Source organism: Andrena cerasifolii, chromosome 11 (genome assembly GCF_050908995.1).
Source record: "Andrena cerasifolii isolate SP2316 chromosome 11, iyAndCera1_principal, whole genome shotgun sequence".
Taxonomy (NCBI): Eukaryota; Metazoa; Arthropoda; class Insecta; order Hymenoptera; family Andrenidae; genus Andrena; species Andrena cerasifolii.
The window spans coordinates 6,200,875-6,213,166 of NC_135128.1; the positions used below are offsets into that span (position 1 = coordinate 6,200,875).

Here is a 12,292-nt window from a genome sequence, read left to right on the forward strand (position 1 = left end):
CGTCGTAAGTCCCAAGGGTGGTTTTACCAGCGACCTCACCGATGGACGTGGAAACAACGACGAGGTATCTACTTTCCTTTACAATTAACGTGGAATACTGCGGGCCTTTTGAAGAAACGAGACACGCTTGTTTCCTTTTTTTTTCTTTAATACTTCCGCAACAATTTATTTGAAGCATACAAACGGTACAAACTGTATTGTTGTCACTTTGAGTATAAATTAAATTAAGTTACGCGGATATCATGTGCGTACAAGGAAGGTGACAAAATAAAGGAGTGGGTAAGGCGGGAGGGGAAGAAAAGATAAACGTTTTTCCCTTTTTTTTTCTTCTTTTCATGGTAGAATTTCTAAGTCAACCGACGTCCAAGATTTTGCTTCAGAATCACCCTGCGAATACGAGATTCATAGACGATCGAGCTGAATCCTGTTGGAAGAGTTTGAATCGAATAATTTTCCCCGCCAAACAAAGGCTTCTATGGTCTGTACCAAAGGGCTTCCCCGCGCGAAGATTAGCTCAAGACAAACAACTATGTTAATTCCTAACGAAGCAAGCAGTTAACGCGGCATCTCACCCCCCGGAAGGAAACCGATCTCTTTCGTTCACGTTCCTATGCAACGTCCAAACGCCCACTTGGAAATCCCTCTGATCGGACCACAGCGTTACATTGTTCCAGTTATACGCGTAGTTTGAAGCATACTTGAACGAAGAGCCGAGTTAATCGTTATTAGAGTCCCTTGAGATCGCTCGGAGTGTCTGGTCGACGAGGGTAGGGAGAGGAGAGGAGGAAGAGAAAGTTAAAACACTTGGACGCGGTGATTCTCGCGATCGCAGACGACGATGTTACCGGTGGACGTGACAGCAACACCCTCTAGGCCCTTGAATTCACCGTCACCGCTACCCCAGCCGCCGAAGGACTTGAGGAACGCGCCCTCTGGGCTGAATATCTGTATCCTGTTGTTGCCGGAGTCGGCGACGACGATGTAGCCCTGGTCGTCGACAGCGACGCCCCTGGGAAACTTGAACTGACCTTCGTCGGAGCCTTCGGACCCGAAGGAGGTCAGCACGCGGCCGTTCACGTCGAATATCTGGATACGATGGTTGTTGCCGTCACTAACGATCACGCGGTTCGTGTTGCTCACCGCGATGTAGTGAGGGTGCTCCAGTTGGCCACGCCCGCTTCCGCAGGAACCGAATTTGCCCACGAACGTGCCGTCCGATTGAAATACCTGCGATGCACCAAGGGAACAGACAAGTCTCTTTAAACCCGCTAACGCTTCTCACGCTCTCTGACGCTGGCACACCATTCCAAGGAGACACCTACCTGCACGCGATGGTTCTCTTTATCGCACACGTAGATAAACCCAAGGGCATCCGTGGTGATGCCCCAAGGATAATTGAACCGACCGTCGGCGGTTCCTTGGGAGCCAAAAGCTCTGAGAAAGCGACCGGAAGGATCGAGCACCTGGATCCTGTGGTTGTAACGATCCGCGATGATGTACTGCCCGATCCTGTTCACGGCCACCCCGGCGAGGCAATCGAATTCACCCTCGCCACTTCCGTATGTTCCGAACTCCTTCATGAAGTTCCCATTACAGTCAAATACCTGCGAATACAGAATCGTTTAATCAAAGGGTACAGGGACCGCTTGAGTAACAAAGTGCCCGTGGAACGGTAAGCTTGCTCACTTGAACACGATGATTGGAGCTGTCAGCCACGACGATGGAGTTGTCTGGGCCAACCGCGAGGCCTCTCGGCCAGGTAAAGCATCCGGCTTCGCTCCCCCGCATCCCGAACTTGAACAGCTGCCGCCGCTTCAGCAGGTAGTGACTCCTCCGGCCATTGCTGTCGCAGTTCCAACATTCAAATACGAACATACCTACGCACGTTCTCCAATTGAGAGAAGCTAGGAGTACTCACCTAGTGGAGGAACCTGCTGCCGCGGGTATAACGGGAGCTGCTGTAGGGGACGTGGGGGAGCCTGACGGGTTTTTTTGGTCGTCGTCAGAGGATTCGAAGGATGTTTGGCCGGCGTGCCTCAAGGGTAGACCGAGCGATAACCTCCTGGAGGCTGCGCTGCTACTGCAAACAGATTCGTTGATCAGCACCTAGCCCCGGGAGGAGATTTTGTAGGTGATTAAGGTGTTACCTCGATGATGGAATTGTCGAGGTAGTGGAAGAAGGCTCCTTGTCCTTGATGGTGCGATTCCCGTACTTGTTCTTCAGGTATCTTGCCCAAGAGCTGAGAGCGGCGCCGTCCTTCTCTGTCCCCGTTCTATCCCGCTCAGGGCTCGGCTCTCTCGACTTGAGGGCGTGAGTACTTCTACTCCTGGCCAGTTCAGAGCCGGCTCCGTACTTGGCTGCCAGATAAGCGTTCGGCGACTGGGTCGTCGGAGAGGGTGGTTCCTCGTCGAGGTCGAGGTCATCGCCGCCGAAGTTGTGAGAGCTTCTGGACCGAGCCAGCCGCTGTCTCCTTTCTTTCAACGCAGCGTACCGCGACCTCGCCGACAGAGGCGAATCGACCTCGGTGTCCACGTCTCGATCGCGTTCTCGTTCTCTCTCGCGTTCTCTTTCTCTTTCGCGTTCTCGTTCCCGCTCCCGTTCTCGTTCCCGTTCTCGTTCCTTCTCTCGTTCCTTCTCTCGTTCCTTCTCCCGTTCCTTCTCTCGTTCCTTTTCTCGCTCCCGCTCCCGCTCGCGCTCCCGCTCCCGATCCCGCTCCCGTTCCCGGTCCCTTTCTCGCTCCCGCTCTCGCTCCCGCTCCCGCTCCCGGCTCGCCATCATCGCCGCCTGGCTCCTGCTTTTGTTCAGGAACCTGAAACATTGCGTAACGAAGGTTGGGCTCGTTCAATGTCCTTGTTAATAGAGAAGCCTGTTAATGGTGATTATGAAAGAAAACTCGTGGGCGCATCTAGGTGAGAGATTATCGATCGTTTAGGGGATGATTCTTCACAAAACGTAGCTGCAACAGCTTCTGGAGTCACGAACGGCCGAATCGTACGTGGTCGGGGCCAGGATCGTGGAAACATTAAAAGTTTTAGTTACTCGTGTTAACTTTTGCCAAGTGCAACCGAAGCTGGCGCCCTTCTGGAGCTGTTAAGCTGGTTACAAGATTTAGTGACACGTAACAGTGAAATGCTTTGGTGAACGATGTTATTACGGTCCTGAAACGAGCTCTACGATCTCTTGTGTGTCCGTAGAGTGATCTAATTAATAATCGTCACGCGTGGAACGTTTCTCATTATTGGTCCGAATGTTGGTTGTCTTTCTCCGAATACGACCCATGGTATTTAGCTACACCATCGTGTAAATTTCGTCCGTGCACCAGCGGTACATTCGCGTTATACGAGTCAGTGGAAACGGACGCGTATCTGCTACGTTGTAATCTGTAGCGACTACTTGATATATCGGTTCTCCATAGTTGCTCCGATAAACTGTGCAAATTCGAAAGAAGCAGAGGTCTGCACCGCTGAAAGCAATTGCGTTCCAGAGAAAACATCTTTTATCACTTTTAATTACTGTTTTTTTTTTTTTCGTTCATCCATCGATCCTGTGTTCGTTAAACTTCGGTGCTGTGCATTAGCTCGCGATCAGACGAGCGGCCCGCATTGTTCGTGTAATGAAACGCGTCGAGGATCCAGTAATAGTATCCTTTTAATCAGTCGTTCGGTAGGCGTTCGATAGAGGATCGTTCGAATGCGTGCATCATCGGAGTGGAACATCTCGAAAGTAGATTCGAGAGATTTACGTGGGAATGCTTTCGATAGTCGTTATTTAGCAGAGGTACGCCCTACTCGAGCAACTTTTGGAAACCGATAAACGTTCCTCTTTTAATATATGCGGTAAACATGTATACGAGACGCGAGTTACCGGGGCTCGTTGCTCGTAAAATTTTAGGGCAGCCTGTAACCTATATTTTTCGGGGATCCTCGTAAAATTTCAGCAGCGTCGATGCTTGGATCGCGTCGGAATTTTCAAAGTTCACGCTCGTCGTCGTCCAGGGGGGGAGGAGAAGGGGCGCGTAACTGGCTACGATTGAATCAGTTTCATCCGGGATGGTAGTTTTCGTTAGAAGCCCCGCACTGTTTGCTTTGCAGCTGAAAACGATTATCAGGGCAAAGCGCGTTTAATTGATCTTCAACGGTAAAACGTAGTGGAATAACATCCGCGTTTCCAGTCAAGTGGACTACGGACCGATATAGCCCGACTGACTATCTGAGCTGCAGCAGATATTTAAAGCAACAAACGGGTTATATTTAAACCTTTTACTGGATGCCTCTGGGCTTTCCGTATGATGCACAATGCGGTCACATTAGTTCCGTCTGTGATATTACCCCTAGCGCTCTCTCGCCGATTCTTGTAAAATTTGACACGGGCGGCGTGGAATTAAAGGCACGCGTATCGTTAAGGTAATTAGAGAAGCTGAAAAGTGAAGGGCAACCAGTCGCAGCTCGAATGTCATGACTCGATGAAGCAGGGGGAATCTTGATTAATGTGTGAACGGTTTGCGAGCGATTGTTTCGTTTGCTGGGCAATTGCTATGGAAGCCTCGAATCCGTTCAAGCCACTGATTCTTCCAACTTTCGAAAAGCACTGATACCTTCGTCGCAGCTGACCCTGGTCCTACACATGGATCGATTTTTACCTTCTCCTCGGAACTACATTTTCGCCGAGTGCGCTGTAAATTCGTGGTGTGAGCGTGCGTGCATCTCCGGCGGGGCGGTGCAACGGGGGTCGAGGGGGGTCTTAAATTTAAAAGAAAACCGAGGCACGCCTTGGAACTTCTCACGGGGGCGGCGTGTGTGACGGGCAACGAAAGGAACGGATCTCACGTGATCGATTCTGACGAACCGTTCAATCTGTTAGTGCAATAAATAAAGATGCATTTTCTCGTTTCTGTTCCCTTACGCTCGACGCGTGTACGTGTATCACAGCACAGCGAACGGAGAATTAGGACAACGTATAGACAAACGTGAAAGTGACAATGAAACTTAGACAATCGGGGGTGAGAAGAGTGTGACAAAGATTCGACTACGAGAACACTCGGAGAGAGAGACGAGTTACAAGTGCGAGACAAAAGAAGAAGAACAAAAGAGAGAAAAGAAAAAATAAGATTTGCAGGCGGGACAACATTTCTCTGCTTCGTTTATCTCTTCCCGTCTTTGTTATGCTTAGACGAGCTGAGGACAAGTTGAGAGGGAAATAAATAATACGAGTTATCACAAAGAAATGCAGTTTATTTACCACACCAACAAACTGACGCAAGCCTATTGACTAGGAAAAGAGTACAAAAACTTAATGATTACGAAAGGTGAACGGCGGGTGGAACGATTTGTCACGCGCCACGTATCGGCGAGAATCGTGCCGCGTGACACGCCGTTCGCGTCGCCGATTTCTTTGACGGGAACGATTGAAAGAAGCTTCGCCTCAGCGTGGATTGAAAAGCTGCTTTGGGAGGACGGTTTTTCTCACTACGTTTAGTTACACCGACGCGTGGGAACGCGCGCGCGCGCGCTTTCTCTCATCTCTACGAAGCTACGTGTGTGTAATTGAGCAATGCGGGGGGTTGGGGGGTGGGGGACACGTATATCGCGGGTATCAACAACGATTAGGAACAACAATTACGCTTACGATCGTACGTACGATTATCACAATGTATAAAATGCAACTTTCACCATTCGGTATTGTTACGTGAGTCGGTATCGTCTACCGGTTACCCTCCGTGCTTTCAGTATTTACCACTCGGCGTGTACAGGCGGGTGCGTTCCCGGTACACGTCGATTGGAAGACAGTTAGATAATGAAAGATTCCGGGGCAGCAGTTTCGCGAGGCGGGAGGTAAATGACGCGGCCGTGCTCCGGCGAAATGTAGGTGAACGAGTGTTCCAACAGGCTGGGATCAAGAAATTCCGATCGGGCCCTCGCCCGACGTGTCTTTCCCCTCGGTTTAAAACAAACGTCCCGCGCGAGCCAGCATTCTTTCTCGGCACGCGATAAACCCGAGGGAAACACGACGAAAAAGACAGAGAAGTGGAGGCAGAGAGACAGAGAGCGGGACTACGAGGGGTGGAGATAAAAATAACGAACAGGGGTAAAGGGGAGGGAGGGAACTGCTGCATCGGATCTTGCTATCGGAGGCAGTCTCGTCTGTTTCAGTGAGAGCAGTCCTGCAGTCTTTTAACACCGACGAACAAAAACGGAACAAATCGAACGCGAAGTCGAACGTGAGAAAGGGTGGCGAGGGGGCGCGCACATACATACGTATAGGTGTACGTATGCACGGGTTAGAGGAACAGATTGATTAGAAGGCTGTAACACAGTACGGACACACAGAAAACGGTGGTTACCATTTGCATCGGTATAGAGATATCGACCCCGTGCTCGTTGGTACTGTCGGTCTCTTTGGATTGGGTAGCGTTCGCGACTAATGCACCGTTCTCAATGTTAGCTCTCACTAGGAGGTCGGTCGTTTGGGAACGAATCGTGCTCGTCTCGTCCGTGCCTTTGCCCTCGACGTCTTTGCCGGTGGCCTCGGCGTTGACCTTGTTCAGTATCACCCAGCCGTTCTCGTCGATGCTCCACGCGTTATCAGTTACCATCGAACCTTTGTCGCGAAGCCCTTCTTTCATCATCGCGGCTGACACCATCGAGGACGGATCGTCGTGCTTGATCTTCTCGTTTACCATCAATTCTGCGAGCTTCCTTCTGTCCACGGTCTTTAAGTTTCTCGATGTGTCTGCCGCCTTGGCTGCCTCTCGGTTCCCTGAATTATTCCACATCGGCGAGATAGCTCGCTCTGACTCGTTGTCGGACTCGTCCGACACCAGCCAACCGTTCTTGCCGATACTACTTTGCCTGTACACTCGACTCCTCGGCAAACTCTCGGACGACTCGGACACGCTCAGTGTTTTACCGCTCTCGGCTCCGTCGTCGTCGTCGTCGTCGTCGTTCTTCTCGGTGTCATCCGCCTCGTTGCTCCCGCTTCTTGCCTCGCCAAACTTCCCCGAACTGTTCTGTTTATGCTCGTTCGACGGCGGCTCGCCGTTCTCGTTACTCGAGGCACCAGACCCCTCCTGATCGATAGGTTTGAAACTTCTGGAGATCCTCTGAGGGCCCTCCGCCTGCAGGTCCTGATCGGTGATCACCCATCCGTTATCGTCGAACAATTCCTCGATACTCTTTTCCCCGATTATCGAGGAACTTCGACGTTTCGCGGTGTCGTCGTATCGCTCCACGGCACTGTAATTATTTTCGGTAGGGGGATTCGCTCGAACGCTCAGGATCGTGGTCTCGTCGTCAGTCTCCGAGTCGGTCGATCCATCGCCATCGGAGGCATTGCCCTCGCCTTCCAATATCCTACCGTCGTCTTCTCCTCTCTCTGGATTCTCAGTCTTCTTAGTCTTTACGTTACTATTCTCGTCCCTGGATTCGTCCTCTTCCTCGTCAGTCTCTGAATCAGTCTCGGTACCGCTTCCCGAATCACTCCCCGAATTCGATGCCGTGCTAATGGAATTACTGCTGGACTCGTCTCGAGATCCTCTTTCTTCGTCCTCGGCGGGTTCCCCTCGCGAGTTTTCCAGCGGCCTCGCTGCGCTCGAGGCCTCGTCCGCGCTGGGGTGCTTCCCCTCGTCTCGGACACGAGCGTCAGCGACCGATACGGATAACGAAGAGCTCACGTCGTTCCCCGAACGACCGTCCACTAACGCGTCCTGGTGGACCTCGTTGCGGTTCTCTACTCGATTACCGTGACCGCTACCTTCGAGACTTTCGGTTCTAGTCGCGGAGGAGGAGGAGGATGAGGTGATCGTTTCGTCGGTGTCCGTACTATCGTCCGTTCCGTGGGTTCGTTTACTCGACTGCGGTTTAACCATCGATCCGTCAATATCGTAATCCGCGTTCTTAGCCGCGATTTCGTAATCCTCGACACGATCGGTTGACGGTTCAGCGTGTTCGTCACTAAACGTCCTAAAACGATTACGGTCGTGGGGGTTACTGGAATTAGAACTGGCCTGATGAGTCTGACCGTGGTCTACGTGTACTACGAACCTGCTGGTGTAGCCGGCCGGCGTTGTCAACGTCGCGGCGCCGCTCGGTGTAGTCGTCGTCGTCGCCGTCGTTGTCGGGCTCGTCACCGAATGCGCGGGACTTCCTCTCGGCGACGAATACCTGAGACACGAGTGATCGCTCGACATTCTAGTTCAATCTCCTCTCCGCGTTCCTCTGTCAAAATCGCCTAAAACCGTTCTGCAACTGCGCGTCGCTGCCCCGTTCGAACTCGGAGCTACTCGAACATCCCCGAGCTTCCACGTCCGTCTGACTCGATTCGCCGAAATTTCGGACGCGGCCGATACCGCGCGATAACGATTCGAATTTACGGTTAATTCTCCTATGGACGTCGCGTGTACTTGCGCGTCCGTCGTGGACGGTATCGATTCCCGTCTCCTCGATGCATCCCGCTAATACTTATTAATAGAAAGATAGTATCCACGGCGTACACGCGATATCGGCCCCGTGAAGTTCGCCAGGATCCACTCTGCGATTCGACTCGCATCGAAGAGGAAGACCGTGTCGGAGCTGGCTGCGCTCGATTCAGGCGCGTGTCGACCGGTGGATCATCGCGACGGTGTTACTTGTTAATGGAAACCTTCCAGTCATAAGTCCCGAAGGAAAATATACTTGCCTGGTCGAGGGTGAGTCTTCTTTGCTTCCTCGCCTGGCTTCGGCGCTTCGGGCGAGCAGAGGGCCGATGTCCGTCCGCGCCATCGCGGACTCGGTCCTCTGGCGATCCGGTACCGTCGACGGTGTCGTCGAGGACGTTGTGCCCGGTGGATGAGCGTCGTTCTCCGATTCCTCCTCGGTCTCGGATTCCGTCTCCTCGGAGGAGCTGCTCGTGTCCTCGTCCTCATCCTCCTCTTCCTCCTTCTTCTTTATGGCCGGCTCCTCTCGCGCCGTTGGGGGCTGCGTGGGCGGTGGCGGAGCGGCACGGTTACCTAGAGAAAAATAGTAAGAGAATTCCGTACACGGCCGAATAAATATCTGCTGCTCCTTCTCGCCCCACTTTCACATCCGCGCAGGATTATCGTCCGGAGAAATGTCTTTCGATGCGAGGAAGATTCGAGGGCTATAAATTCTAACCCCTAGATGCTCCGCAACCGCGAGCCTGAGCTATGGCTGTCAAGAGATGGGGGAATCGTGTGGCTGCTATATCTTATGCTGTATCGCTTAAAGTGAAGCGTGACTGGTACTTTAGCGAAAGAGGTTTAAACGTTCAAGAGGTGTCACCTGTGCCTAAAAAACGGCTCTGAAAGGCTCGAGTTGACGGGGTGGTGTTGGTGGAATCCTTGGCGGGCGTTTGTGCGGCACCGGTTGCCGGCGAAACCGTGGATGTCGTGTTCGAAGTCGGTGCCCTCGACAAGTATTTCTGCTTCATTTCCTCGGTGGTGAATGACGCGCCCGTGCTGCGGATTCCTGATCCTCCTGAGCTCTCAGAGCCCGTGCTCGAGTCTGATGAGGCGCTTCTCGTCGCAGGAGTGTGGGTATCCGTCGAAGTTCTCCTGCGAGCAACGATATTTCAATTAACGACTTCCTCGAGCCAGCGAACTCGATGGAGCACCGTGCATTCGCACACTGCAATTCGAGCCGCCGGTATTCCCGTACACCGTGGCTCTGCTTTTGTTCCCACGTGGAGCAATTACCCCGAGGATTAGTCTATTTTCGGGAGGTGTGCTCCGGAAGCTTGTAAACTTTAAATCGCATCAAACATAAGCGCCTCTGTTGCAGAAAGTTAAACGTAATTCCGAACTGTCCGGCCGCAATTGGATAGAATGGAATTCCAAAATTAAAAGCGGTCCCCGCTCTTTACCCGTCCCATTGTCTCGCCTATTTGAATTCTTGCACGGTCGGACGCCCGACGTAGCGCTACGAACCTATAAAAATTCCGGGCGAGAAATTTCGGACGATTGAAAAAAGAATGCTGATTCGCGGGGCCACAGTTTACGGCCGGTGGACGAAACAAAAAGCTGACCCATTTAAATTTCTGCAAGTGCTACGGGAAAATTTGCATGGGCGGGAAACTGCCGGCACCGAACATTCTTCGTGACCATCCGAAGAGTAAGCGTTTTATCGTATGCCTTGGGAATTTAAAAAAAAAAAAACAGCCGCATTTAAATATTTCGATGGCGTCCGAGGCCAGGAAACGTTCCTCTAACGACCAGTCTTTCGCAGACGCGGAAAAGGCAACGCTCCGTCGTTCTCCCTGCAGCGACATTCCGAAAAATATCGATTCGACGATTAAAGCGCGACACTACGTCAACCTTGCTCGAGTCGAACACGCTGCTGGAACTTGGAGCGTTGAATCGGAACGATCCGTTTCTACTGAACAGGCATAAATCAGCCTGTCTGACTAGGCACGCGCTGCCTCCACTGGAAACGCACGGGGGAGGCACCTGTGACTTAATGTTAACGCTGCTACAACTGAGCGTGATCAGTCTGTACATTGCCGAGTCAGGGAGGCCTAATTTATCGCGGGAAACTCGCATTGAGAAAATAAACCTTAAAGGAGGCAGGGTGAACGAAATTGATGGTATGAAATGCAACGCGCCCGCGATTGGAATATTTGGGAGGCGACGAAGCAACTCTGCACGTACCTTGCGGGCATTGGTCTTCGCGGAGGTTCCTCGGGCTCTCGTTCCGGGGGTGCTTCCCTAGGGGGTGGATGCGTGGGTGTAGGTGTTTGCGCAGGCGGTCGTTCTTCTACCGGCTCGGTCGCAGGTGTGGCTGCAGTTTTATTCTGCTTTTTAATCCTGGAGATTTCGTCGTCCTCGCTGGTCTGCCGCGCCATCGCTGTCGGTACCTTTCTGACCTGCACCTACGCGATAAAGAGAAATGTTTAACGTGGCTGCTGACACAGCTGCTCGACAATAATCTCGATTAATTCTTGTCTCTTCTTTCCGCGACACGTGTCCGCGGCGAATTATTCATGGCTGATTACGTGCTTGTAAATATGTTAGGTCCGCTCTTTTTTTTTTTTCGCCGAGGGTGTAGCACGGTATTTATGCAGCAACACGCGCGCACGGTGAATTAATGTGCTCCTCTGATAACATGTCCGTGTTAAAATGCAATTACGAATGAATGAGGGTGCGTTTCGTTGGACGAAGAGGGGTCTGTCGCGAGTGAGCTCGAGAAAGAAAGATGAATGGTTGTGATGGGAAGAAATATATTCGTGTATTCATATCGTTCATTTGTATTATAATAGAATATTTTTTTTTTTGTACAAAATACAGCGGCTAACTACACACTAAACTTTCTCCACTCGTGTCTTCGATTATTTACATAGGTAGTTGTGAGCTGAGATCAAGTACACGTATTACATTTGCGTTACGCTTACGGTCCTCGTGAAATATTGAACTGTTCGAAATTCGCCGAGACGTGTCCATAGAGGGTGCGATATGTCTTTCCCGCAACAGTGTATACGTTCACCGATCAAAAATCTATCCAACCAATACAACGCGAGATTTCGAAACTACTTTCGCTGTGCTCCCCGTCAAACCGTCGCTCGCAATCCATCCCCGTATTTCGCTTGCCATAATAAGGGAATCCGTGTGAAAATTCTGTGCTGGTATCACTGTCAAAAACAAATACGAGCTTGTCAAATTCACGAACATCTCTGACTAGATACCTAACGTACGTGACGATTTAACGACATCTGCCAACAGGATCAAACGTCCAATCTTCTATGTACATACGTATGAAATTTTTTATTCGCAAAGTGAATGTCTCTGACCGCGGGAGGTGGCCGGCAAATCAGCAAACGGTAAATTAAATTCCGCGATTCGCGAGCAATGCGTTTTGACAAAGTAGTGCTCGCTTCTGAGACTGTCCGTTCTAACCAAAACTGTGGCATTTATAGTAATATATATATATAGAAAACTATGGGAAACGAGGAATTCAACAGACCTGAGGCTTCGGTGGTGGAGGCTGTTGAACCGGATGGGGTGCCGGCTCCTCCTTCTTCCTCTTCCCAGCCCTCTCGTACTCCTGAAGCTTTTTCATTACACGCGGCGAGTCTGTGAGACGAAAAATCCCAGAGAGTGGCCCGCGTGCCGCGTCTTCTGTGTCCAGGACGCGTTCACGTAGCCCGGAGGAGTCCTGAGGCGTCGACGTGAACCTGACGGTGGACCTCGAGTCGCCGTCAGAGTCCTCTCCGTCTCGGTGCCGCATGAATCGACTTCTGTACCTCGACTTGTTCCTTGGTACCTCGTACTCCGGTGCATCGTACCTGCGAAAGTGACGTTTCAGT

At 51.5% G+C, this 12,292-nt stretch overlaps 1 protein-coding gene across 9 annotated transcripts in view; it reads right to left on the reverse strand.

Annotated features, from left to right (window-relative positions):
• Nucleotides 1-127: 127 nt before the first annotated feature.
• The window catches only part of Tn (tripartite motif containing protein thin), a 46,858-nt gene continuing 34,693 nt past the window's right edge, over nucleotides 128-12,292 (reverse strand). For 3 of the 9 annotated variants that reach the window (XM_076823123.1, XM_076823124.1, XM_076823125.1), the window contains exons 7-14: nucleotides 11,950-12,271; nucleotides 10,641-10,861; nucleotides 9,277-9,548; nucleotides 8,675-8,984; nucleotides 8,041-8,160; nucleotides 6,342-7,959; nucleotides 4,596-4,673; nucleotides 2,278-2,810 (exon numbers count right to left, since the gene is read on the reverse strand). In XM_076823123.1, coding sequence (XP_076679238.1) covers nucleotides 2,421-2,810; nucleotides 4,596-4,673; nucleotides 6,342-7,959; nucleotides 8,041-8,160; nucleotides 8,675-8,984; nucleotides 9,277-9,548; nucleotides 10,641-10,861; nucleotides 11,950-12,271 — 3,331 coding nt within the window. In that variant the 3' untranslated portion in view covers nucleotides 2,278-2,420. Of the gene's footprint in view, nucleotides 1,228-1,322; nucleotides 1,605-1,686; nucleotides 1,844-1,918; nucleotides 2,081-2,147; nucleotides 2,811-4,595; nucleotides 4,741-5,211; nucleotides 7,960-8,040; nucleotides 8,161-8,674; nucleotides 8,985-9,276; nucleotides 9,549-10,640; nucleotides 10,862-11,949; nucleotides 12,272-12,292 lie in introns of those variants that run through there. The other 6 variants (XM_076823129.1, XM_076823127.1, XM_076823131.1 and 3 more) reach the window with 6 other exon arrangements.